At 33.4% G+C, this 25,971-nt stretch overlaps 3 protein-coding genes across 7 annotated transcripts; all 3 read left to right on the top strand.

Annotated features, from left to right (window-relative positions):
• Nucleotides 1–1,703: 1,703 nt before the first annotated feature.
• Nucleotides 1,704–8,921, top strand: LOC142623338 (uncharacterized). 2 transcript variants are annotated; one of them, XM_075796768.1, is made up of 10 exons: nt 1,704–1,913; nt 2,035–2,135; nt 2,584–2,682; nt 4,571–4,675; nt 4,851–4,955; nt 5,223–5,361; nt 7,530–7,645; nt 7,764–7,820; nt 8,195–8,393; nt 8,543–8,921. In XM_075796768.1, exons 1-9 carry the CDS (start codon nt 1,766–1,768, stop codon nt 8,267–8,269), a joined length of 945 nt encoding a protein of 314 aa, XP_075652883.1. In that variant the 5' UTR covers nt 1,704–1,765; the 3' UTR covers nt 8,270–8,393; nt 8,543–8,921. The 2 variants fall into 2 exon arrangements, with proteins under 2 accessions (XP_075652883.1, XP_075652949.1); XM_075796834.1 differs by lacking the exon at nt 4,851–4,955 and having other exon boundaries at nt 1,722–1,913.
• A 910-nt stretch (nt 8,922–9,831) lies between these two features.
• Nucleotides 9,832–14,641, top strand: LOC142623477 (CLAVATA3/ESR (CLE)-related protein 25). 4 transcript variants are annotated; one of them, XM_075797004.1, is made up of 3 exons: nt 9,832–9,961; nt 13,015–13,317; nt 14,299–14,486. In XM_075797004.1, the coding sequence occupies exons 2-3, from the start codon at nt 13,067–13,069 to the stop codon at nt 14,336–14,338; spliced, it is 291 nt and encodes a 96-aa protein (XP_075653119.1). In that variant the 5' UTR covers nt 9,832–9,961; nt 13,015–13,066; the 3' UTR covers nt 14,339–14,486. The 4 variants fall into 4 exon arrangements, with proteins under 4 accessions (XP_075653119.1, XP_075653188.1, XP_075653254.1 ...); XM_075797073.1 differs by lacking the exon at nt 9,832–9,961 and adding an exon at nt 11,023–11,092 and having other exon boundaries at nt 14,299–14,526; XM_075797139.1 differs by lacking the exon at nt 9,832–9,961 and adding an exon at nt 11,109–11,296 and having other exon boundaries at nt 14,299–14,641.
• Nucleotides 14,642–20,630: 5,989 nt separating this feature from the next.
• LOC142641634 (uncharacterized) lies at nt 20,631–24,573 on the top strand. The gene is made up of 9 exons (XM_075816110.1): nt 20,631–21,039; nt 21,135–21,215; nt 21,308–21,544; nt 22,270–22,405; nt 22,556–22,718; nt 22,972–23,100; nt 23,283–23,477; nt 24,006–24,128; nt 24,226–24,573. The coding sequence occupies exons 1-9, from the start codon at nt 20,859–20,861 to the stop codon at nt 24,316–24,318; spliced, it is 1,338 nt and encodes a 445-aa protein (XP_075672225.1). The 5' UTR covers nt 20,631–20,858; the 3' UTR covers nt 24,319–24,573.
• The last annotated feature ends 1,398 nt before the right edge of the window (nt 24,574–25,971 follow it).

Here is a 25,971-nt window from a genome sequence, read left to right on the forward strand (position 1 = left end):
AGGACTGAACAATTAAAAAAAAATCTTTTCACTGCCTCTTCATTGATCTTAGACATCAGTCGACTCCCTCCTTACAAATTTAATTGCCGAGTCAACCATCTTCTAAAGACCAAAGTGTACAACTAAATTTATATAACAACTAAAATTTAAATTATATTATATATATTTATAAACTATCCATTAAAAGCTTGACATATTATATTTTCCTTAAATATTAGAATGTAATGCTATATCCACAACGTTTTTATAATAATTTTAGAACAAAAAGACAAATTATTATCCTTTTTTTTTTAATTATATGAGAAACTATTACTGATTTAATCTGAACTAAATATTGACCTTATTTTTTTTTATCTACCAATTAGCCTCATCACACACGCTCTGCACGTGCGATAAGACTTTTTTTTTTTAGTTTAATATAATTTTTCAATTTAAATTTATTTATTGTTAGTGAGGCTATACATAAAAGAATTTTCAAGAAACTAAAATTTAAGATTTGAAATTGAGTAAACTGCTAGATTTAGTGTATGCTAGTTTTTAGGAAAAAATGTATCAAACTTGTGTGAAATATATTTAAATAGAGAGTGTGCTAATTTTTAAGAAAAATGTTATAAAAACAAAGTTATTGACCATTGGGAGGACATTGAGATCTTGCATGGGAGGGATAAAGCTACTGGCATTGGTGCAGAGCATATGAACGAAGTAGTTGAAGTTATGGGTGAGGAAGGAGAAAATGAGCTGAATTCTCCCATTGCACAACAACCATGTCAGCATTCTCTATCAACAAGTTCTGCAGCTGAGCCTCACCAAAGAAAAAGGAGTAGCAAAGATCCACTCGTTGAAGTTGTTGCAAATATCAATTCCTCTCTTAAAGAGTATTGTTCATTTGTAAAAGAATACTTTACAGCAAAGAAAAATCAAGAGCAACCACAACCTTTTGGTGAAGAGACACGACTTCTACTTAGTCCCCATTAATTTGTTCTTTTGGAAGTTGTGTAAAAGACATATTTTGGATATTTATCTCTCTTGATATATAACTTTTTAGTTGTTAATAATAATTTTTTAGTTTGAGATTTTGAATTTTGTGAAAAGATACCCATGCATTTGGGTGTCCTCTCTAGTTGGTATAAAACATCTTAGTTGTCAATAATTGGCAAGATATTTTATAAGTTGACTATGACTAAAAATATTTAGTCATCATCTTGTCTATTGAATTATCAATATTACCTCATGTATTTAAAATTAAAATATATAAGGATTAAGAAAAATAATAATTAAAAATATATTTTATTTATCTTAAATCCAAATATAAATTTAGGTATCCAAACAATGGAATTTCAATTGATGAATTTCAAATCCTTCATTATTTAAAAAGACCAAAGACAAAGAATTTTAAAATCAAGGGATTTCAAATCCAAATGTTGCCATCCAAACACAACCTTAACATATAGAGAAGAGATTAAAAAAAAAAAAAAAAAAACTTGCTAATTAGAATTTGTGGAGAAATAAAATTGCTGTGAACCACGTCCGATGCAAGGATCCGCAATGTTAGTGGTTTTCTCTCTGGCCCTGCTGTCACAGTCACGTTTGGGCTTTACGAACTTGATACCAATAAAGCCCTACGTTAAGCTAATTGGGCTCGACCACTGGCTGTGTAAAATAATCTATCCTAATAAAAAGGACTACTTGAAAGTGTAAAAACTAAAAACCCCCTCCAATAACCATAGAGTGCTAACTGGGCTTGAATTGAATTTGAGCTCTGGCAATGGCGGTGGTTTCACTCTCATCATCGTCTCCATTTCTCTCACCACTACTCTTCACAAACCCTGCTGCCCCATCATCAGCTCATCCTAATCTTCCTCTCTTCACAGCGACCAATCGGCCACGTCCACTTTCTATCGTCTTCTCCTACAGTAATCTTCGCCATTCTTTCATGCTTGCTTCCTATATATATATTTGAACTGTTTAAGCAAATTTCTGCGTTTCAGTAATTTATTTATTTGAACTTTTTTTTTAATGCTATATTGTTATCAGAATCGAGGAGTGATTTGAGTAGCGAGGACAAGAAGATTTTGCTCGAGCGTTATGGTCTCGATCCTCACGACCTCTTATTTGAACCTCCTCCTCCTCCTAAGGTTCTCTCTCTCTCTCTCTCTCTCTTCGGATTCTGTTTGGTTGCTGAGAAAATTGAGAATATGAAGATATAAATTGTTGTGCATTTTATGTTGTTTTGGTTTATTGTGAAAATAAAAGACTTGCCATTAAAGCTATAAGCCAAGTGATTGTACTAATTGTAGTTGGTTGAACTTAATTTTTATTTTTTTGGTTCAAATTCTGTTTGGTAGCTGAGAAAACTGAGAAAAGGAAGAGAATTGAAGATACAAATGTTGTGCATTTTTATGTTCTTTTGGTTTTTTTGTGAAAATGAGAGACTTGCCTGTAGCTAAACTTGTAGTTGGTTGGATTTTCATTTTTGCTCAATGATTTATTGGGAAAACAAATTCTTCATAGTTTTAAAACTTCAACTGGTTTCAATTTTTTTTTTTTGGTTTTTAAATTCTGGTATGGAATTTGATTTTTTAGAGTAAGAGAACAAAAGAAGTGCAAAAGAGAGGAAGAGGAAAGGAAGTTCAACCACCAGAGGAGCCTAAGCCGCCACGGACTACCCATAAATTGCTTCAGGTATTCCTTTTTTCCAATTTCGTTCTTATGAGGGTTAATTTTAGCTGTCTACCTAAATTTAAACTATAGGGTCATTTGCAATGTACGGCTTAAACTATAAAATTTTTTGCAATCGACACCGTAGTTTGTGATTAATTTGTAGTGTTTGTCTCACCATCTAAATTTAGTGGCCTGGTTTGGTGATGGGATGCGCTCATGTGTCAATATTTTTTTTATTGTTTAGTTGTTGTTATTAGTGGTTCTAAAACCCACGACCTCACCCTCCACTTTGCTCTTACAATTATAAGAGGTTCCATTTGAGATAGAACTAACTCTATGGTTAATTTTGATAAAGGTGGCTGGAATGTATCGGCTCATTAATTTGTTAATTTTAATACAGATTTTGGATGGTGGGGTGGACATTGCAAATTAATCTTGAATTAGAGTATTGATTGCAAAAATTGGTAGTTTAGGGTGGAATTTCCAAATGACTCCATAGTTTAGTTAAATACAAAGGCCTGGTCCAAATTAGTACCTGTTAAGCAATGTTGGGTTGGAATGTCTAGTGCAAGCAATGTCATGAAGAATTGCTTGTCTGAATGTAAAGGGATTGCTGGGAATTCTGGTATTAATGTGCCCACCAGTTATGTCATTTTAGAAAGTTCTTCATTTTATATGTATGTGAATCTAGAAAGAATTAGTTTGCATTCTTTGGTTATTCAATGTTGGATGGACTAATGTTTTAAAAGTGGCTACTAAAACTATGTTAGGTTTGTAGGATTCGGAATTTTATGCATCTTAAGACTTAAAAGTTTTGCTAATGTAAGATCAGTTTAGGGAAAAAAAAAACCCTTCAGAACTGCCAGTGTTTCATCCTCAAATAACTTGAATTTTTTAATAAGTTTACTTGTTTAGCCAGACTTTTTCCTCTCCAAAACATTGCTTAAGTAGGAGAAAGTCTTTTCGAAATGTGTTGTGCAATAACACTCACGCACTGTAACTTAGAAAATAGTTACCTATCAAAAAAAAAAAAAATATAGTTATACAAATAAATCGACAAGCATGTGCACAAATTCGTACACACAAATAACACAAGAATTTATGGAATTTGGCAACGGCCTACATCCATGGACAGTGACAAGGAGAAAGTTTTGGCACTCACTGGAGAAAAAAAAAAAATTAACCATATATATCTGATATTCAATAGTAACAATGGGAGGGGGGACTTGAACCCTGAGCGTTTTCTTTGGAAATACCAGAAGGTGCCAATTGAATATTTCAGCTTAATGGTGCAAAAGGGTTTTGGCACATTGTTGTTGCCACACAAGGAAAGGTAATTGAAGATGAATTACAAATCAAGCCAATGTTTGCATAAGGCTAGCCTACATAATCAAGATCCCACAAAGGTGCAATTTGTGCAACCTTTTTAAAATTTAATCCATGTAATTAACATGATGTTAGGACTTAGGATACAAATAGATTTGGTATGGCTTCATTTTCCTTCACATAGTTTGTGAAGTTTCAAGATCCTCACTGCTAATGGGCCTTTGCTACAGTCAAGGCCAGCCCATTCCAGAATATGAGAATTACCAAATTGCCCTCATTCTAGCTTAAATTAAAACTAAACCAGCAACTTTCTAACCTAAAAAACTTAACACTAAGACTCAATAATAACTAAAGTAACCTATGAAAGGTGCTAAGTATTTAATTTCGTTTTTCGTTGAATTCCTCTTTCATCATATGGCTTGATGAGATGCTTGCTGCCACTTCCCGTGGCCCTGTAATTGTAGATTGAAAACTTATATGGGGCAATACACTTTCTATTGGACACTAACATGCTTTGTGTCTTATTCTCGGCAGTCTGAGGTTTCCTCTGTTTAAGCAATCTTAACTGTATTGACCATCATAGGTGCTTGGAGGAAAGGCTCGAAGAAAGAAGTTGCTGTCACCAAAGGGTATGGATGTACGCCCAATGATGGTAGTTGTGAAAGGCGCAGCCTTTGATATATTGCAGGTATAGTTTAATCTTGGCTTTAAATGCTGTTTTATTTTATTTTATTTTTAAAGAAAAAAAAAGATTTCTGATCATATAAAGTTTTTTGATGTCCAACACTAGTCATCAGCTAGATGAAAAAAATACTTGTCAACACTTTTGTGCTTGTCAGAATAACTTTTTCTACATTTTTTAGGCAGCCTGTGGCTGTCCTGCATCTTTAAGGCCTGGCCGCTGGTTAGACTTGTACAGTGGTACTGGATCTGTTGGTATTGAAGCAATTAGCCGAGGCTGTTCTGAGGTACAATTAATAACTCAGTTAATATCACTTGATGGTACAAATTATGACGTTTTGCTACTTAGAAGGTCAGGAGCCCCAGCCCATTAATATTGTTGAACAGATAAAAAGTTGAAGTAGCTTTCTGATTTGAGGTGAAATTAGATTTTTGATTTGAGTCCCGAAATTTGTGACAATATTTAAATAAGTTTAATATTGCATGGCTAAAAAATTTCATTGCATTTTGTAATCTTCCTGAAATTCATACCCCATGGAATTGAAAATTTTCAGGTGCATTTTGTTGAGATGGATCCTTGGGTTGTATCAGATGTTTTACGTCCAAATTTGGAATGTACTGGGTTTCTTGATGTTTCTGTCATACATACTGTTCGTGTTGAAAATTTCTTGGAACGTGCAGAGCAATTTGTAGGTATGTGATTTTCTTTTCTAAAAAAAAAAACTGTCTCTCTCTATTCTTTTAGCAACATAAGCGCAGAACTATCCATAATATTTATTTGGTTGTGTCCGGTCCAGGATATTGAACAATGAGTATCAGTCTTGCATGCTAAGAGGGACATAATCTGCCTGGATAAATGGAACTCACTCGGCTCTTAGACCTAGAATAATATTCCAGAATTGGAAATTTAATAATTGAATTCAATATTTTCTTTCCAGATAAGAATAGTGTTGTACATCTCACTGCTGCCCTAGGGCATTTGATGCTAATGTTGAAGTTTAGCTTGTTTTAGAAATTGGAACCCAATATACCTATCAAGAAAAAAAAGAAATTGGAACTCAATATGGGGTTTAAGTGATAGCCCAAACCTTTGCAGTACTCCATGTCTATGGTTTGAACCCCACCTCCCCTTCCTCTTCTCGCACTATTTAGTTATAAAAAATATAAAAAATAAAAAAAAAGAAGAAGAAGAAAAGGATGTTTTGCTCAATATACTGAGCGCCTTGCAAACATTAAAACACTTTCTTCTGCATTATTACATTGGTTTTTCTTGCTTTCCATTTAATTAGTGAAACATTGCTGTATAATTGTTAACAACTTATGTGTAATTGTGAAAAAAGTGTACCTAAATGATCTCCTTGAACAATGAGAGAAATCAAAATGATAGTGGCATTGACTTGTTGATGCAGGACAAAACCAAAACGATGCAATGACAAAATTAAAGAACAGAAAAATAAAAAGATTAATAACCTAGGAGGCAGCACCTAGGCTTGCTTGGACTTACTACCCAGTAAGAGAGAGCTTGAAGTCAGCACATATTCTTGCTGACGCAGGACAACTAGAACAATTATACGCAAAATTAAACAACTGGAAAATAAAGGGATAGGAACCTAGGAGTCAACACCTAGGTTTGTTTGGAGTCAACACCAAGCAAGGAAAAACACTAGGAGTCGGCACTTAGGGTTGGTTGGAGTTAGCACCAGACCAAAGAGACCGAAAGGTCTTTTCTTTTTTTCATTCATCAAAATCAATCTCCAAAAGGGGTACAATAGTTTGCCTATATTCACCAAATGAGAGGGAGCAAAGAGAACTTAAAATTAATCAATCAAACTGTAAACTGTCTCCATAAGTGTACAAGAATATAGTTATATGGACTGAATTTAACCTAATGCTAATTGGCTTAGAAAATCCTGGTTCTTTTTTTTTTTTTTTTGAGAAACACACACACACACACAAGGGAGAGGAAAATGGGTTCTAACACAAAGACACATCACAACTCCACTCAAAAGCCATGGTATCCTAATTCTAATTAACTTGGGAAATCCTAATTATTGAATTGCAAAAAGACCCTTTACTCTAGGAAATCAAATAAAATACTAATCAATCTAATTAACTACTAATACCTAAAATAGAATCCAATTGACTAATAAAAATATAATTGACTCCAAAAATTTAATAGAACTAAATTAAAATAAAGTTTTTTTTTCATGCTTCCTGCATCACATATCCATCCGAATTACTACCTCTAGCTTAAAAAAACATCGGGAAGCATTAAACTTTGACATGGTTACAAATCGTGCTGCACGTAAACTTCCCAAAATCAAGACTCTAGTTAGGGCATGCTGAAGCCACAAATATATGTCCTCAATAGTCACCGGGAGATGCTGATAATTTGCTACTGACAATGAATTGGATCACTGAGAGTGCACACTAGTTGGTGCATGCTGAGAGCCATGACATTTATGCCACAATAGTCAACCCAGAATATATTGATCCTAGCACTGTTGACTATAATATTTATTACTGGCAATTAATGGATAAAAAAAGATAATTAAGGAATTGTTACTTATAATTGGGCTTCCCCTTTATATGCATTCTAACTTGCCTCAACAACTTTTGAACAAATAAAAGGGTTGGGTGGGGCCAGATTTGTATATATGGAGTGGTCTGGGTGCATGTCCTGTTGCAGTGACAATTGTTAAGGAATATAGAATAAAATGGATATAAGCTGTGGGAAATAATGATTAAACTCACGGAGAGGTCAATTTCATTGAATGAGTCAGATTCTGAATGGTATAAGTTTGTAATTACAATTGACTTTGTATTCTATCCATTACAATTTTAGATCTGGTTTGTTGTAGGTAAAGGTGGATCATTTGATTACATTAGCGTTACCCCTCCATATACTGAAGTTGACTATGGCATGCTCATGGGCCAAATTTCGAAGTCACCATTAATTGGAGAAGACACCTTTGTTGTAAGTTTGGATCTCATGTTTTCTGCTTTACTTAGTTATGCGTGTGTTTTATTTTTATTTTTTTTTGGGGGGGGGGGGGGTTGAGTTTCTCCTATTCTTACAAACTTTCAATATCTAGGTGGTTGAGTATCCATCAAGAACCAACATGCTCGATTCATGTGGATGCCTGGTGAAGGTAATCCTAATACGTATAAATCATTGAAAAAATCAGGCAACAATATATAATGCATTATCGTAATGAGCTCACAACTGCAATTGTTGGATGGATGTTAAATTTGATCATTTTAAACCAGGTGGCAGTACAATGAAGATTTGTAGTAAATTCCTTATATGAAAGTGTCTCCATATCTATGCATGATTACCCTCTTCATTTATGCTTCAACTAACCCCAAAAATCACTTCTACTTCATTTATCTACTGATGGATTGAAACTGCAGTGCTATAGTTCAAATAACTAGCAATGTGATTTTTTAGTATGCCAACTAATTTGGTTATGTATGTTTGCTTTTGTGTTTTTATGGGACTTTTACTCATAAAATGGGAGTGCAGATAACTGAGCGACGGTTTGGACGGACACACTTGGTAATATATGGACCTAGATGGGCCCAGAAGAATAGGAAGTAAAGTCACTTAGGAAAGTATCAGTAGAAGTTTAACTCAAGTCTGCAAGCAGAGGTGAAAACTGTATCCTGGAACTGCAAAGATTTTGCAGTGGATGTGATTGTGCACCTTCAAATGCTATGATTAGGTAGTGTACTATTTACTATTGTCAGTTTGTGGTAATGCCGCATGAGCTTTGATGGATCTTAATGGTTTTAAATTTTCCCATGGTTTCAGTTATTTTCTTTTTGGTTATATGTAGTTGTTGCGTCTTTTAACCAGATTTATTTGTTGCAGGTCAAAGTCTAAAATTGGTAATTCAGCATTCCCTGGCTGCTTATCAACTATTAGAAGATTGATTCAAACCATACTGGTTCAGGTTGATTTGTGAAATATGTAAGGAATCTATAAACCAAATTAATATTTAAGTACATGACAAGTGGGTGTACATTTATTTATCTTCCTTCAATGTACAAGGTTCTGAACTTTGTTAACAACCATTTGCCTATCTATTGTGTGCTGTATTAATTTTAGCACTTAAAGCATCAGAGGCAAGTCTGTATGTGATTTTTTGTTTTGTAGCCTAGACAGGCCATCATTGGCACAATGTTTACATTTTTTGTTACCTTTTTCAATCACTATATGAACATTTGAAGTTTATTTTATTGCTGAATTTTGACAAATATCATAATGTGGTTTTTATGACATTTGTAATGGGTCCATTTGATGTCATAAAACTAGATTCTAGGAGTCTCCAGTGCCGGCTCAAGGCCTAGGCCTTAGCACCACCCCCCCCCCCCCCCCCCACTTGGCCAAATTTTTTCAAAGGTTTTAAGGCCTTAAAATTGTAAACAAAAATTTCTCAAAATTGTAGAATGATAACTAATATTTTTAAAAGAAAAGATATGTGGGTTTTGCATTTTTTCCTCAACTTCATGAAGGCCCAAAATATTGAGCCAATAGAAATCCAACACAATTGAAACCCTAAATTGTTTCACACAAAGTTGTTATGAGTTTGTTATGAATGTCCCGAATAATCATTGTAAATCAATTTTCCTAACAACTTGTAAAAAGCTATGTTATTAAAATCTAAATGCAAAAACTATATTAGCAATTTTGTATCTCAAAAGGCAAAAATGGTTATTAAAACTTTTTTTTTTAAAGTTGAATAAATAATATTTAAATATTAAAAAATTCACTAAAAAAATGCATCGCCTTAGGCCCAAAATATAGCCCTAGGCATCTCAACTGATTGACTATTTGACTCCATGAGTTGATCTTTATAATGCTTAGATGGGAGGGGTGGGGTACTTGTTGAAGCACATGTTTGTCGCACCTAAAATTTTTTGGTTCTATAGTATAGAATCAATAATGGAGCCTTGAGAAAAACAATTTGTCTCCTCACATGTCTTGCTTGTGCCTTAGTAGAAACTGAGTTGTGTTAAAGAGACAGTGTAAAAAAGTTGCAATATGGATAGTATAAAGAGAAGGAGATTTTGCTCAAACAGGGGAAGGTGGGGCTACCCCTAGTCGATACTTCGAGTTTTGTAGGGGGAAGTGTGTCTTTTCTGTTCTACAAGACAAGAGGAAGTTACTTGTGGAATGAGAAAATCAAGGAATCAGCCATACCTTTTTAGATCAAGATATACATTTCCGTGAAGCTTATTTGAAGCGTGCTCATTTTGGACAGGACTATGATATGGGCTTGGTTTCAAGGTGGGTTAAGGACTGGCTGACTATTTTTGTTCATAAAATGTACTTTATCTTTTATTATATAAATGCATTCAAGTATATGATTGTATATAGTCATATGTATTTGTCTATTTTTGATCACTCTGTAGTCTATACTACTTAACAGGGTGGATTGAGTTTTGTCACCAATCCATTATATGATTATATCTAAACTCAAGTTCTGTTCAGAATTGTGTTATCTGAGACCCATCCTAACTAATTTAGGATTGTTTTGAAGAATCATTTCAAATTCATATAGATATTACCATTTATTTTCTCCTATGCTGGAAAAGGGCAACCTATGGATGTGTGGACATTCCACTCTATTTTCAAAGTACTGAGACTTCTTTCTACTTTCTGCAGTCATTTTATTGTAACTTTTGTGGGTAATGCTTACTCTGTATTTTCTTCCCTCCCCTCTTTGAAATGCGAATGGTTGGGGTTAGGGACCACAGTAAATTTCTATGGAGAATATTCTTTGGTGGGACCCAAAAACAAAATGGTCGTCTCTATTCTCTTCATGTCCCAGTTGTTGGATGAAGTGTTGTGGCCTTAGTGGGCCTTACATTTTCTCCATAATTGAAAGAGTTGCCCCACAAGTATTATTGAACTGTAATCCTACAGGAATCATCTATAATCTTAGGAGGAAATTGTGCATAAAAAATAATGAATATGTTCATTGAATTATCTTGCCTTGGAAACAAAAGTAATTCTTTGCTTCCGTTGGATACAGTGACATGGAAACTTTGTGAAAATCAAGGCCTCAAAGATGATACAGTCATCATATTATTATGTCTTAAATGCATTAGTTTGTTTATGACTTTTTTGGGGGGTGGGAAATTTGCCTTATTTTGGATATTTGTTCACCAAAGTGATTACTTCAGTATGTACATTTATTATGCATTTTTTGTCTTAATAGATGACTACAACTGATTATGTCATTAATAGTAGAACAATAATTTTCAGATGGACCCCAATAATGTTAATCATTGCATGTGAGCTATCTTGAATTTGGTTTTTTATGGTCTGTTATTGTCTAATTACTGTGGTAGTTCTCTACAGCCTGTGTAAAGTTTGGGAATCCTGTTGTAAGTCTCTACCACCAGGAGATTGCAGGTTGCCTCTTCTTTTTAACCATCACTCTCATTTGGGGGAGCTTATTTTCAACTTATTCAGCTTATTTGGCTCATATACAAATTTTTTAAAGCTTTACTTTTTCTCGTCACAACAATATTTTTCCTCAGTTTATTATTTAATTCCAATAAGCCAATGAAAAATAAGCTCTCCCGTATGACTTCAGGGCATTTTTTTGTTATGCTGGTACTTTGCTGACATTCTTGTACTGGATAGAGGCCCATTCTATAATTTTATCATGTGTATTGACTGCCATTATCAATTTTACGGTTATTATGAGAGTTGACTACTTAATTTCCTTTTAGTTACTCTTCTTGTGTTATGACAAATATGAGTGTATCTTAGAGAACTTTTGTTAGAATTTGAGACATCATACAGATATAGTACCTATCATATTCAGCTTGTTCCGTGCTAAGTTCATATTGCTGTTGTTCTGTTCTACAGTGTTTCAGTGGTTTTATGTTAGATGAGATTACATTGTTAATCCTCTTTTTCATCTATAAGCTTTCAAGTTCTCTGGGATTTATTTGTTAGGGTGAAACTTTCTTGAAGTGTGATGAGATAATCTTCTTCTGAAGTATGATGATATCTTGAACCAAACAAAGGGTGATGAGGTCATCTTTTTCTGTAAGAATATGGAGAACAAATGCTTTTATGATTCTTTAATCATCTGTTTTACTTACAAAAGAAACAAATGCTTTTATGAATGGTCCATTGTATTTTCCATGCGATGGTGTCCAATAGTGACTAGGGGACAAGTAAACATTGTTTGCAACTAACCAATTGAAAGGATTGCACTAACATAAAAGTTAAGAGCTTGAATTAGTTGCTGGTTTCTCTTGAAGTATTTCTTTCTTTCTTTTTTTCTTCTGCTTCCATTTTTGTTTTCAGTCATCTTACCCGTCTCTTTGGTAGGATTTGTGTTTGAACTTTCAGATAGGGAAATGCTATATCTTGAGCAATTTATATTACTATCAGAGCACAAGGGTTCAAGTTTCACACATGAAATTACTTTAACACATTTTTTTTGCTTTAACTATACAATTGCCCTTGAGACGATATGCAGACTAATTTAGTTTTAAGCTGTTGGTTACAAACCTGGTTCATTAAATTATTGTTGAATGGAAAAGTAGGATAAAATACTTATCAAGTAAGAAAACTGAAATTGGGGGCAGAGGCAGTGCTGTTATTTGTTGATATGCCTTTATCTTTATATTTATATCTTTTTTAATTTATCTTTTCTTGTTCACTGCTCTTCTCATTTTGTGCTTGCAGTTACTCAAGAAAGCAGTTGTTTGAGTTATGTTTGTGTGCACTAGCATGCACACTTGTCTCCTGCCTCCCCTTTTTCCCCTTGGGTAGGCGGGTTGTTATTTGTTAATATTTTGTGTGCGTGCACGTGTCGGGGAGAGAGAGAGAGAGAGAGAGAGAGATTTAGCATTTGATCAAGAGGGTAAGATAATCTTTTATGTTGGAACCAACTTCCCGCTAATGGGTAGTTTCTCAATCCTCATAGTTCCATGTAGGCACCAGGCTCTATGTCTTTTATAAACTTAGGGTATGCAAGTATTAGGGAGGTAATGAGGTGCCTTTGGCAGCTGCATGAATATGCACAAAGAAAAATAAAGAAAGAGAGCTTGCATGGACCCTATCTGTATATAAAAAGCAACTAGAATAACAAACTTTTTTGTTTTATTGGTCGTGTGCGCTCTTTCTTCTTGTGTTCTGCCTTTAAATAGCACAAGCCACTTACCCGCCAAGTTAAAATCCACTTAATATCTTGTCCTATTGTGCTCTCTCTTCTATTCTCTTGTTCTGCTTGCCTGGTATGTCCATATTGATCTTTGTCTACTCAATACCAACATGGTCGTCCTGAGCTATTCTTCATTCCCTGCTTTGAACAGCCTGCCAATTTTCTTGAGTGGAAAGTTATAGAAGAAAAAGAGGGGGAAAGAAATGGCGTCTAATGGTAGAGTTTTCAGGGCAATGTTTGGAGCTCTTGTATTTGTCGGTGTCATCTGGTTTATAACAGTTGGAATCCTAGCAAACCGTGCAAGTAAAAGATCAACAATAACAGTTCAATCATCTCAAATCTTCAAGTATTGGAAGCTGATTGCAAGAGAGAAGCATGCTGTTCAGTGGGATTTCAATCTTAATTACGTGAGCAAGAGAAGAGTACCCAATGGACCTGATCCCATTCATAACAGGTACATGTTTTCTGTTGATCAAACATATATCATGTAATAATATATGTGGGACAAGATCCAAAGAAGAAATCTAATCTGAAATTGCATACTACATTCTATTTCATAATAGCTCCAAATCTCAGTGTGGTTTTCACTTTTCAGGCTTGACAGTGTCTTCCAAAACTTAAGTGTCCCTACTCCCTAGCTTTTCCCTACCCTTCTTGTAAATGTGATGAGAATGACCATTTCTCTTGAGAGAAATAGAGGGGTGTTAAAAAAGAAAATTTTTATCTATGTTTTCTTCTTTTCTTCTCATTTAACATTTTTTCTTCTGTTTTGGTACCACACAAGAACATCAAGAATCAAACTTCATCCAGTTCTTCTTTAGCCTTTGGTAAATTAAGTTATAGCTAAGGTGGTAAAATTTTAAAAGAACCATTATGCACTCATCTATGACATGCGTGGAAGTTGATGATAGGTTTTTTTTTTTTAATTTATATATTTTTTTTAACTCTTTACCAAAAGCTTCTTTGAACCAATCTTTCTCTTATTTTGATGAAACAACAAATAAAGACATCGGGGGAAGACGTGGACCACTTTATGGAAAGTTAATATAACTCTTAACGCTCCACTAAAAGAGTCCAGACCATTATTCACGTAAAAAGTTTGCTGTTCAATACGACGAGATTTGCTGCCCATATAATTAGGCTCTTAATGACAACTATCATATTATACTATAAATTTTCCTAATATTTTAGGTTAAAGCTTCTGAGTTGGAAGGTTCTCGATTAATAAATTATAATTATAGTGTTGCACGTATTTGTTTATTTAAAGATAATTCAATTGTTCACAGAAGACTCTGCGCGAACTACAGTGCTCTTGGAGTCTTGATAGTGTTTCATTTTTGTGTATTTTACTATTATATTATAATAATAGTAATATAATATAGAACTAGTTTTTTCTCTCGTGTTAACATTAACATCTTTTATAATGTTTATCCAGGAGAGCAGTGAAGACAGGACAGCCACCTGGACGAACCTAAAGCATCAGAGGGAATGTAAAAGCATTGGAAATTGTGTGGATGGGCAATGTACAAGAGATTTTCTAGATTTACGATCCTTTCAATTATTAGAAATCCCAGTTGAAATGTGATGGTGCCCCCCTGAACACTATCGCCAAGTACTGCTATAATTGGGGTCTGAGTGCTTAGATATTTTGTAGTTAGATTCTCTGCAATTCATGCAGGTACAATATCATTTTGTTCCAGCCTTAGTTTAGATTTGTGGTGATTAGTTTTTGAAAAGATATATATGGAGGAGGTTAGTAAATTAAGTTCTTTTGTTCACTCCAATGTTCCAAACATTCTCTTAAGAGCTAGCTCCAACATGGTCAGTTTCTCCCAGACAAAAATGCACGAGAAGCCTGAGAAAGATTGAGCTTTTGGAGGTATCCCCAATTAAGTGTTTGCTTGTCCTTACTTGAATGCTTTAGAGAGAGATTCATGGGAAGGAATTTACTTTGCAAGGAAAAAAAAAAAAGAAAAGAAAAAGAAAAAAGAAAAAAGCAAAGTAGATACAATAAGAGAAAGGAACACTATCCTAAAAAGGTTCTATCTCAATACGCGATGAGTGAAGCCTGTAACGTAGTTTATTAATCCTGCTTGTTGTTGCTTTGGTTTGGCATTTCTTTTTCTTTGAAGTGGTTTGTTTGATTTGTGCTCCCAACTAAAGCAATTCCCATATCAATTGTATTCTTTTTCTTGCTTTTGTTTTGTTTAATTTTGTTTTCTTTAAAAGGGACGGTCCTTAGGCAATATATTGTCCTTGCCAGTTCCCTTCACCCCTCAAAAGAAACGGATAAGGATTCAAACATTGGGACAATTAATTCATAGAATATTTTATCCTTCCAAAGTGAAAATGGATGTATAAAGAAACAAAGATAACATATAATGAAATTGAATGGAAAACATACTTTGTATGTTTCTAAAAAAGAATTATATTTATAATAAAATGATTAAATTGTTCGCGCAACTTATATCAACCCTCTTTCTTTTTCTATTTTTTTTCAAATTTGAGATTAATTGTGAACAAAATATATGATGATATGCACAAACACGTGTAATTGTACTTGGTATGTTATTTTAAAGAGAAAAAAACAAAAAACAAAAAACAAAAAAAAACAAAAACATACTTTGCATGTTACCGGGCCTGAATTTTGTTTTAGCTTTTGAACACCCCCATATTATTAGATATGCATTTAGAAGTAAGAAAAAGCATGAAAATGATGAAATTCATCCCTTGGCCCAGTTAATTTTTTAATGATACGTTTTTTTCCACTATAATTAGTGGTGGTCAGTAGCACAACTAAATGAATCTCTCTCCAAGGTGAAAAAGGAAGAAGCAATTTCTGATAATTGCTTTTTCTTTTACTTTTTCTTTGCTTCTTTTTGGGTTTGATTTTGATTGGATCGAGAAGGAAAGACTTGGTCCAAAGTAATTTAGATTCAAAATTAAGTTCCTTTTTTGTTGCATGGGAGACAGATTCCGATCTTGGGCAGTTCTTTTGATTGAAAGACTGTTAGTTTTGTCATTATAATATAGACCCTGAGGACCTTTGTGCCGCATGGTTCATCGACCAAAACGATTGATAAAGATCTGGGTCACAGCATTGTTGGTGGTATCACCCCCATTAAATGTGATCAATTGGACTAACCAATTTTTTCCATGAACATTATATAAACACCTGAACCTGCTTGTAATTCTCAAGATTGTATTGAATGAATAATATTCTTGTTGTGAATTACTAAATTGCATTTTTGGTTTCTCAAATGTGGAGTGCTTCAACATTTTGTTAGTCGCGTAAAAAATATATGACCGGAATGGAACAAAACTCATATTTGAGAGACCAAAAAGGTATTACACCCTATATTACGTATTTGTGGGGATTGAAGTTGAACTGAATGGGCAGGTAACCTTGGTCAAATATAAAAAAGAAAAAGAAATTGGTAGCCTATAGCCATCTGGTGCAATTGGTTGATATTGCTAATGGAGTTGTTATGAAATTAGCTGTTTATAAACAATATGGACTACACTTGAGAAAAAAGTTTGTTTATGCAATTTATTTAGTAAATGAGCTAAGTCATAGCCTAAGTTTAGGCTTAACTATTAAATAAGCTGAGTTCAAACACAATAATGTGTTCTTAAAACAATTTGTGAGTGTGAGGCTTGAAGTGTATATAATATTATCTATCTGTATGTATATGTGTATTGATATAAACTTGAGATTGGATTGTGTAAGTATATAAATATATTTAATTATTTATAATATAACAAATTATTGTTCGTAATTGATTGAAAATAAAACAATGTATTTTGTATGAAAATTTTTATATAGTTTTTAACATTATAATAATAATAAATCTAATTTTATAAGTTCATAAACGAACATTATCCATCTAGTTAACTCAATTATTGTTATTGGAAAAAATATACCCCTTTCAATGATTTTCCTAAAAATATAGAACTCCCTTGAAGTTTTGAGTGTAACACTTAACCTCCATATTATATATTTTCATATGTTGATCATTAAATGTGTAACACTTAACCCCCTTGAGGTTTATGGGTGTGACACAAAATCTCTTAGTGGTAGTGCTTTATATGAAAATGCAAATTTAAATATGGATATGTATTATCATACAAGCAAATCACTGTTTATTTTAATGGATTTTTAACCATTTAACATATAAATAAAAATATATTACATTAGGGTTACATTTAAAATTTCAAGGGTTCCTTGTTTTATGATAAATCACAAGGGGTTTGTGTACTTCTTTCATTATTATTTTAACTATAATTTAGCTATCAATTATTAGTGTATATATAGAGAGAAGAAAGAATAGAAAACCTAGTCAAATCGGCCAAAGTTACAGTAAAGAGATGTAGAGGAATATTCTCCATCTACACCAAGAAACCTTTAACATGTCTAGCATGACAAGTAAGGTTATGCGTTACAGAGTTATCTTGTCTATGAGTATGTGGAAAAATAACAGCATTGAAGGCCTCTGATTTAACATCCACAATAAGGTGGCCAAAAGAAGCAAAAGACTCTTCGTCGCTTCGTGGAGCTTTGATTACTGCTTCTAAGTCCCCCTCTAAAATAATGGAAAGAAAACCAAGGTCTTAGGAAAATTTTAAAGCTCGAAACACTGCAAGTGCCTCCAAGTTAGCAATCGACGGTGGGAGAAATTGTTTTAGACAATGAAGCTAAAACCCACCCTTTGCAATCTTAGAAAATTATCCCAATGCCTGCCTCCCCAGATTCTTTAAAAACAACTCCATCGAAATTAACTTTAAGGAAAGGGTTGAGGGAAGTATATATTTGTGAAGGGAAAACATATTTTAATTATAATGTTTACTATGTATGGAAAAAGGAATAATGTATTAAGCAACTCGTGACTAAGCTTAAGTTTATTTTACAAAAAAAAAAAAAATGAACCATGCTTGAGCTCAACTTGTGTGGGGAATAAAATTATATAAATAATTCTAAACTTTAAATATTAGGCTTGTATTGACTCGATTATAACCCTAATTACTAATATAGCCAAATAATTTTTTGAAATAGGTGAAATAGCCAAATAGGTTAGGACTTGGGAGTTGGGATTCTTAGCTTTTTTCATTGAAATACTGGACAGCGTACACGGCATGGGCGTGCAGACAAGAACTAAAAAGAGAAAAAGTATAAAATATTTTTGGAAAATAAAGTTGGAAAGAAGAAATGACAGTATGACACAATGGAGAATTGGAGATAGTGTATATACCATGCTCATGCGGGGGAAAAGAAAACATTACAAAGATATAAGATATGTTAAAAGTTTGAAAAGAATAAAGGGAGGGAGCTATCCAAAAATAAAACAATGATAGTGATCAAAGAGAATTTAGGACATTAAAGAGAAAAAGGAGAGAGCAAAAAGACAGAGAGAGACTAGGAAATGTATTAACATTTATTGAATATCTTATATTTAGTTTTAATTTTAAAATGTTAAATTTTTAATAATTAATAACAATTTGAGTAAAGTTCATGGTATGTTTTTGTATTAGAACTTCATTCTCTCTCTATTGTGTATGTATTTATTTCTCAAAAAAAAAATCTTTTTTTTTAATTGTTTAGTCATGATAAAACGTATCAAGTTAGTCATTACCTAGAAGGATTTGACACTTTAAATTTAGCTCTTCCTCTCACTTAGGGTAGTAATATGTTCTGAAGGTTTGGTTGCATGCTCGCTAAAGTAGTGTATGAGTTAGGTTCAAAATATCAGGAGACGGTTCACTGGGTTTCCAATATAAGAGTTAATTAACAACAATTTTTTGGGATTGTTTAGTCGTGATAAAACATATCAAGCTAGTCATTAAATCATTAACATTTATATATTTTGTTTAAACTTGTGAAATATTTTAGTTAAGTTAATTGCAATCATAGAGACCCTAGCAAATAAGATTGAACTGTCATAATTAATTTATTTTTTTCGACTTATTAGCAACTAAATGTTTACTTAGTTATGATTTGTTATTTTCCTTTGGAAAAAAGTTAGTTACAAAATTAATTGTAGTGTTAAGCTACAAACTTACTTAATATCTTTTTATTGAAGGTTAATTTTGACAAATTTACTATTGGATTACAATCTTCTTCTTATATCCTTTATACTTACAAAATTTCAAGAAAATTAAAGATCATATAAAATTATGCACAAAATATAAGCTTATAAATCATATAGTAAATAATATCAAATTGATACAAAATTTAACACGTGTATTAAGAGCATAAAGAACATGCAATTCAACAGTTGGATTTTCAAAATATGTCGTAATATTTATTTTATTAAGTGGGTTTGTAGTCTTAAACTACAACAAATTTTATAACTAAATTTTGGCATCTTCCTTTCAAGTTATCCCTAAATTAAAATCTAAGCTCTGCTACTTGGTTAATGAAAAAACTTATCAAATCTTTGAAAACTAAGGGGTGTTTGGTGGTTGTTTTCAAACAACAATTTTCAGTTTTTAAACAACATTTCACGTATTTCTACACACTTTTTCACCCACACATATTTTCACAAATATTTTCAAACAACAATTTTTAGTTTTTAAACACATATACCAACCCTAAACCTTTAAAATTTGGATGCCAGATGACTTTTTTTTTTATAAGGTAAAATACAAAATTTTTTTTTAATTCAGAAAAAGTAAAAACAAAAGACTACACCACATCAGAATGAAAATTATTGTTAATTTTTGTTGCGTTTGTGGGACTCATTTGACAAACTCAAAAAAAAAAAAATGTGCCTTTTTGTAAAGCCCAACAAGTTCAAGTAAGCTAGTGAAGTTAGGATTAGCTTACCTGCTGGAGCTAACACTAATATCTTATATTGCTTTTTTCATGTTTTTATCTTTAAAATAAAATGAAGAAATCTCAAATCTGTGGTTACAATCAAATCCAAGCCCAGGTTAGTCCAGTCCATTTTATAGCCCAAACTAAATAAACCTGCTAGAGCGCAAGCCCAATTGGTTACAATCAAATCCAAGCCCAGGTTAGTCACTCACGATTAGAACCAGTTTCTGTTTTCCAATTGGATTGTGTCTAGATCCAGTTTCTGCTTTCAATGTTATCCGCTAACTCTTCTTTTTTGGAGAGGAACATATATAGTTTATCCACTAACTTCAAATAATGATAATAATAAATCTGTAACACATTCATTCATATTGATTGGTTTTGGATTTGTTTGAACTTTGAATAAATTTATTTATTTTTAAATTGAATTTGTTAGAAGAATAGTAACAGAAAGTTGTAAATAGCTCAAATAAGGTTTTTTTTTTTTTAAATCTACTTTCTCCCAAAAAAAAAAAAAAAACCTATCATTAGTATCAATGTATCATTAGTCATCATTACTGGATTTAAAAAAAAAAAAAAAAAAAAAGGTACACGTGGGGAAATTCGAAACTACAGATATAGATGACGCGATAATCATTCTAATTCTAATTCCTTAAACTTCGCTCAAGGACTAGTCTAGTCTAGGACTAGGAGCCGAAACACGTAAAATCTCAACTGATCAACAAACAAACTCACTGATGTGTTGTTGTTCCACACGGTTTCGGGCCCCACAGATATTTAACCCGAAATCCCACGTGGCAGCAATCATAACCACTGGATCAAAAACCCGTTGAGAATAGCGCGTCTCTCACCGTGGACCCCGGCCGCAGATAAGGTTGAAGAAAAATTTCAGCCAATTTTTATTGATTTGACTATTCTATTCTGTTACTGTTACTGTTACTGTTACTGTTACTGTTACTGTTATTATAATATCCCATCCCCCATTGAATTCAAACTCCTCTCTCTCTTCCTCACCTAAGTTTTTATTGTGACTTTTATAATTTTTTGAAAGGTGACTTTTATAATTAAAAGCACTGATTTATTTTTGGTTCATCCATCATCTTCGAATATCGAAATCGAAATCGAAATCGAAATTACCAAAAAAGAAGTTGAAGCTGTGTGTGAGAGAGAGGGAGAGAGCAATGGGGGCTTGTGCTTCGAAACCGGAAGGCTGCGTTAAAGGTCGAATCAAATTGCCGAAGAAGAGAAGGACCTGCCGGAAACGAAGAAGAGGTGTAAAACGCCACGTTTCGTTCAATGACAATCTTCAGTTTCAGAACAACATTGATCGATCTCACCGTAACCCTACCATCCAAATCCAAGGTCGTCATTCTCATTCATTCATTCATTTCTCACCTTTTTTTTATTAATAATATTGATTTATTGAATTAATCAATATTTATCCTGACGAAAATCAGGAAGCTTAGATGTTGCTTGGTTCGATTCCTCTTCAATCGTCGATTCTGAACGTGACGACGAGTTTTATAGTGTTCGCGACGGTATATTATTTAAAATTTTCGCTTTTTTTTTTTTCTTTTTAATTCTTAATTATTGGTTTTGAATTGAGGAGAATGGATTTGATTACGTGTAGATGCGCTTTCGCTGAATGGTTCTGAGTCGACGGTGAGCATGTCGTCGCGAAAGGATTTGAATCTGCCGAGGGAATCGAGGCCTCAATTGAATTTGGATGGTTCTAGTAATGAGGGTGGTGCGAATGCTTGCTTGCCTCGTCTTGCGTCTACGGGCACTGGCCTGGCGGGTTCGCGGCGAAAATTGATTTCAAAGGTCTCCTTTAAATTGATGGAAGGTCAAGCTGATTTAGCAGTTGGTGAGTGTGTGTTTCTGAATTTTGCTTTTGTCATGTTTTAGTGATATTGGAGCTTGTAGTTATAGGTGTAATGTAACGTAGCTAAACATGATTGATAATGATACAGTTAGAAGGGTGAGTTATTTGTATATGTTAGTTTAATTTGATAGGAGAGAGAAATATACAACGGAAGTGAAAATTAACATGGTTTAACCTGACACATATATTTATTACAGAAAGGCTTTATTTTTAGGAGGCTATATTTTCAGTGCTCCTGTGCATGGGACCCGAGAGTATGTTGATACACGTGTAAGCATTCTATTGGGTTTAGTGCATAGGAGCACTGTAACGTGCAATTAGTATAAGTTGTATATGTACAGTTGAATCTAGACTGCTATCTTTAATGGTGAGTAGTTTTGTCTTTGTTTTGCATTTGTGATCGTGGTGAAATCTGGCGTATTCTTCTCATTTTTAGTATAATGTGAAATAGGGATCTAGTGACCCATGCTGCGTCCAGATAATAATGCTAGGATATAGTACAAGCTATAATGTGCAATTAGTATAAGTTGTATAGGTACTTTGAGTCTAGACTGATATCTCTATAGTTGTCTTTGTTTTGCATTCGTAATTCTGATGAAATTTAGTTTATTCTTCTCATTTTTAGTATAATGTGAACTAGTTCTTTGGTAAGATAGTTGATTGGTAGACCAAAAGCTCAAGTACGTGATCTTTTTGTTTTGTCTCAGTTTCACCCAAGGCGCTTCGGCAAAAACCTGTGGCGGGTACCTCAATTCCTTACTGCCCAGTAGAGAAGAGAATGCCTGATTGTTGGTCACCGATTGAGCCAAGTGCCTTCAAAGTCAGGGGAAAGAATTATCTTAGGTGAGTATGTAATACTTTTAGTAGGGTTACGTTTACTTCATAGTCATGGGAAGTGAGCGAGTGTTAAGGTGTGAACTGTGGATGCCTTTCTCCTTGAGTTTTTTGTTATCTTCTTCTGCGTGTTTCAATTAACCGAAATTTACTTGGCAGGGATAAAAAGAAAGAATTTGCTCCAAACTGTGCTGCATATTATCCTTTGGGAGCTGACCTCTTCTTATCTCAGAGGAAAGTTGATCATATTGCTCGTTTTTTCGAACTTCCTCATATAATTTCAGCTGGAGAAATCCCTTCAATACTTGTTGTGAATGTTCAGGTATCCATATCTTTCGTTTTCTTTGTCTGAATTTTGAACCTTGCATCCCTTTCTTCATTGCTAGTGGAAAGATGCTGCAAAGAATTGTGGTTCTTAATATCCAACTATATTGTCTTTGCCAGACATTTGGTGATATTATTTTGTTAAATCCTATAGGGGCATGTATAACGTATAAAAATGCTTGTAAGTCTTTGTACGCTAGGAAGGGAAACCATTTTATTTTATTTTAAAAACCATTCTTTTTCACCTGCAGATACCATTATATCCAACTACCATCTTTCAAAGTGAAAATGATGGAGAAGGAATGAGTTTGGTTCTTTACTTTAAGCTATCTGAAAGTTATTCAAAAGAGCTTCCCTCTCATTTCCGAGAAAATTTAACTGTAAGTTGGATGCATCTCTATCTTTCTGCTCCTTAACTTTTGCTAAATGTTTCTAGATGTAGTACCTAAAGCTCTTTATCTTTGAATATGCATCCCCTGGAATCTCTCTGACTCTGTTTTTTGTGTTTATATTGTATGCATAACTTTATTAACTTGAATTTTTATGTTTCTTTCCTTGACAGAGGTTGATCAATGATGAAGTGGAGAGAGTTAGAGGTTTCCCCGTAGACACAATTGCGTCTTTTAGGGAGAGATTAAAAATCTTGGGCAGAGTAGCAAATGTAGAGGATCTTCATTTAAGCGCTGCTGAGAAGAAGCTTATGAATGCTTACAATGAAAAACCTGTTCTCACACGTCCTCAACATGAGTTTTACTTGGTAAGTTTGTTAAATTATTATATTCCATTAGAGTGATTGTACTTTATTTCTCATTCAAAATTTTTTTAAAAACAATTTTCATGGTGAGCAATCACTAGCTGTTATTTATGTTACACTTACCTGATATTTATGATACAATGTGCACAATGTGGTGGCCTAAGGTTGCTTGTGTATTTCTCTTTGGGGGATCAAAGATAAATTTGAAAGTGAATGAGGAAGTCAGTATTGCTATATGTGGATCTTGTTTGCCTCATGTAGTCCTGTGATTGCAAGAATCCTTCTCTTTCTCATTTTATTTTTCATCCATAAAGCTAAGTTCTAGCAGGAAAACCGCAATAGATGTTTATATTCACCAGTAGAATGAGCCGAAATTATTCATCCCTATAAAAGACCTTAGCTAAAGTAACTATTGTTTTAGTGAACTTGCATATTTAAGCTTGACATGACTGTATAAAGATCAGTGAAATTACATAAGAAATTCTTCTTACTCAATGTTTTTGATTTATTTTTATATGAACATTGTTACAGGGGGAAAACTACTTTGAAATTGATTTAGATATGCATAGATTCAGCTACATTGCCAGAAAAGGTTTTGAAGCATTCCATGACAGACTGCAGTCATGTATCTTGGATTTCGGCCTGACAATTCAGGTAACTATATTAGTTGAGATTCTCAGACAGCTAATCTTTAGTTTTTGTGAAAATCCATATCTAACCTATGCTGCCCCTCTTTGTTGATTTGAAACAGGGGAACAAGGCAGAAGACTTGCCAGAGCATATGCTATGTTGCATAAGGTTGAATGAAATTAACTTCACTAAATATAAACAACTGGGCTTTTGATCAACAAGTGTTTGAACGCTGTAAGGTTTTCCAAACAGTGGAGAATCGACGAAGACTATCGACCCCAATGTCTATTTATTTATACATCCTCCCTTGTGGGCACCTTAACAAATTAGATTTTGTGGTCTCCAATTTTGCCACTTGAGTGTCCTCAATTCGTTTGTACAGACCAAGAGAATGTAATAAAAATGCTCTCATTTTTTTCCCTAAAATTATGGTATATATAATAAGACATGTTAATGATTTGATATCAAATGTTAAATCTATTAGCTGTTTGGATTTTCCTAAAATTACTCCTTTGGTATGGCGTGTCTAAGTACTAGCTCGATGCCTTTTGGTTGGCTAAGCACAAGCCTGGGTTTATAAAACTTTAGGGTTCATTTGGTTGTAGGGGTAGAAAAGTGAAGGAGTAGAAAAGTGAGAGGATAGAAAAAATTTTAATTTGTCACATTTTTGTTTGGTTGGTAGTAGAAAAGTGGCAGAATTGAAAAAGTGAGTTTGTATAAATTTACTTATATATCCTAGTTAAAAAATGATGGCCAATTAAAACAAAGAAGTGACAAACAACCAGAGAAAAAAAAATCACCCAATTTATTAAAAAATAAAAATCATACCCATAAAAAAAATCACATCTAGTTAAAAAAACAAAACAAAACAACTATCACACCCACCCACCGTCCAGAAAATCCAAAAGAAAAAAAAATATAAGGCAATTATGTCCAAGAGAGGAAAAGAAAAAAAAAATGGGAGAGGAAAGAGCGCAGGAAAGGGGAAAAAAATGGCAGAGGCAACGCGCCCAGAAAAGGAAAAGAAAAAAAAATTGGCGAAGGCAACGTGATTAGTAAAGGAAAAGAAAAAAAAAATGGTAGAGGCAATGTACAAGTGCACATGGGCATTTTCGTTTACTAAGCAACCTCATTTTCTCTCTTTAATTTTCTATCCATTTTGAGGATAAAAGTTTTTGGTGGATCCAGAGAAAAAACACTCGAGCTTCGCTATTTATTTTCTTACCGCTTCACCCAACCAAACACACCCCTCACAAAGCATATCCCATTCTATGTTGACTAGTTTTTAATTTGGTGTCTATTAGGCTTTTAGAGTTCCTATCTAATCATGTGGGTGAGTGTAATCCCCTTGTCTAAATCAAATTCATTGGAAATGGTTCTAAGATGTTGATTTGGAAACTTTAAATTCAATACCACATGGATAACATGCGGTTGGAAACCATTGGACTAACCCTTTGGATTTTTTTATGAGAAATGTGATGTACATAATATTTTTATAATAAATTTTAAGTGACAAGTTGTGTTTGGTTGTTACGAGTGGAGAAAAAAATAATTTAAATGGTAGATACAAATTAAAACCAATAATAATTGACCACATAAAATTTGTTGTAAAACTATTGTAAAAATATTGTGAATATAACACTTCTCTTTTTTTTACGTGTAATTTAAAATTACCATTTTCATATTTTAATGAGTTGAATATGCATTTTTAAAAATTTATTGTCGAATTATATTTTCTTTTTATATATTTTCTTTTTATAGCTTCTTGCAAAATATCAAGATATTGCAAAATATCAAGATATTAAAGTGTGAGGATTTTGGTCAACAATATCCTTCAACATGATAATATAAACAAAGGTTTGCATCC

This window comes from Castanea sativa, chromosome 1 (assembly GCF_040712315.1).
Source record: "Castanea sativa cultivar Marrone di Chiusa Pesio chromosome 1, ASM4071231v1".
Taxonomy (NCBI): Eukaryota; Viridiplantae; Streptophyta; class Magnoliopsida; order Fagales; family Fagaceae; genus Castanea; species Castanea sativa.

What these genes read in the sequence shown, in the direction of transcription:
- LOC142623338 (XM_075796768.1), top strand. Translation starts at nt 1,766, where the DNA reads ATGGCGGTGGTTTCACTCTCATCATCGTCTCCATTTCTCTCACCACTA. An exon ending in CAGCCTTTGATATATTGCAG is followed by an intron (nt 4,676 to 4,850) that starts GTATAGTTTAAT and finishes TACATTTTTTAG; the next exon opens with GCAGCCTGTGGCTGTCCTGC. An exon ending in TTAGCCGAGGCTGTTCTGAG is followed by an intron (nt 4,956 to 5,222) that starts GTACAATTAATA and finishes GAAAATTTTCAG; the next exon opens with GTGCATTTTGTTGAGATGGA.
- LOC142623477 (XM_075797004.1), top strand. Translation starts at nt 13,067, where the DNA reads ATGGCGTCTAATGGTAGAGTTTTCAGGGCAATGTTTGGAGCTCTTGTA. An exon ending in CCTGATCCCATTCATAACAG is followed by an intron (nt 13,318 to 14,298) that starts GTACATGTTTTC and finishes ATGTTTATCCAG; the next exon opens with GAGAGCAGTGAAGACAGGAC.
- LOC142641634 (XM_075816110.1), top strand. Translation starts at nt 20,859, where the DNA reads ATGGGGGCTTGTGCTTCGAAACCGGAAGGCTGCGTTAAAGGTCGAATC. An exon ending in CTCAACATGAGTTTTACTTG is followed by an intron (nt 23,478 to 24,005) that starts GTAAGTTTGTTA and finishes ACATTGTTACAG; the next exon opens with GGGGAAAACTACTTTGAAAT. An exon ending in ATTTCGGCCTGACAATTCAG is followed by an intron (nt 24,129 to 24,225) that starts GTAACTATATTA and finishes GATTTGAAACAG; the next exon opens with GGGAACAAGGCAGAAGACTT.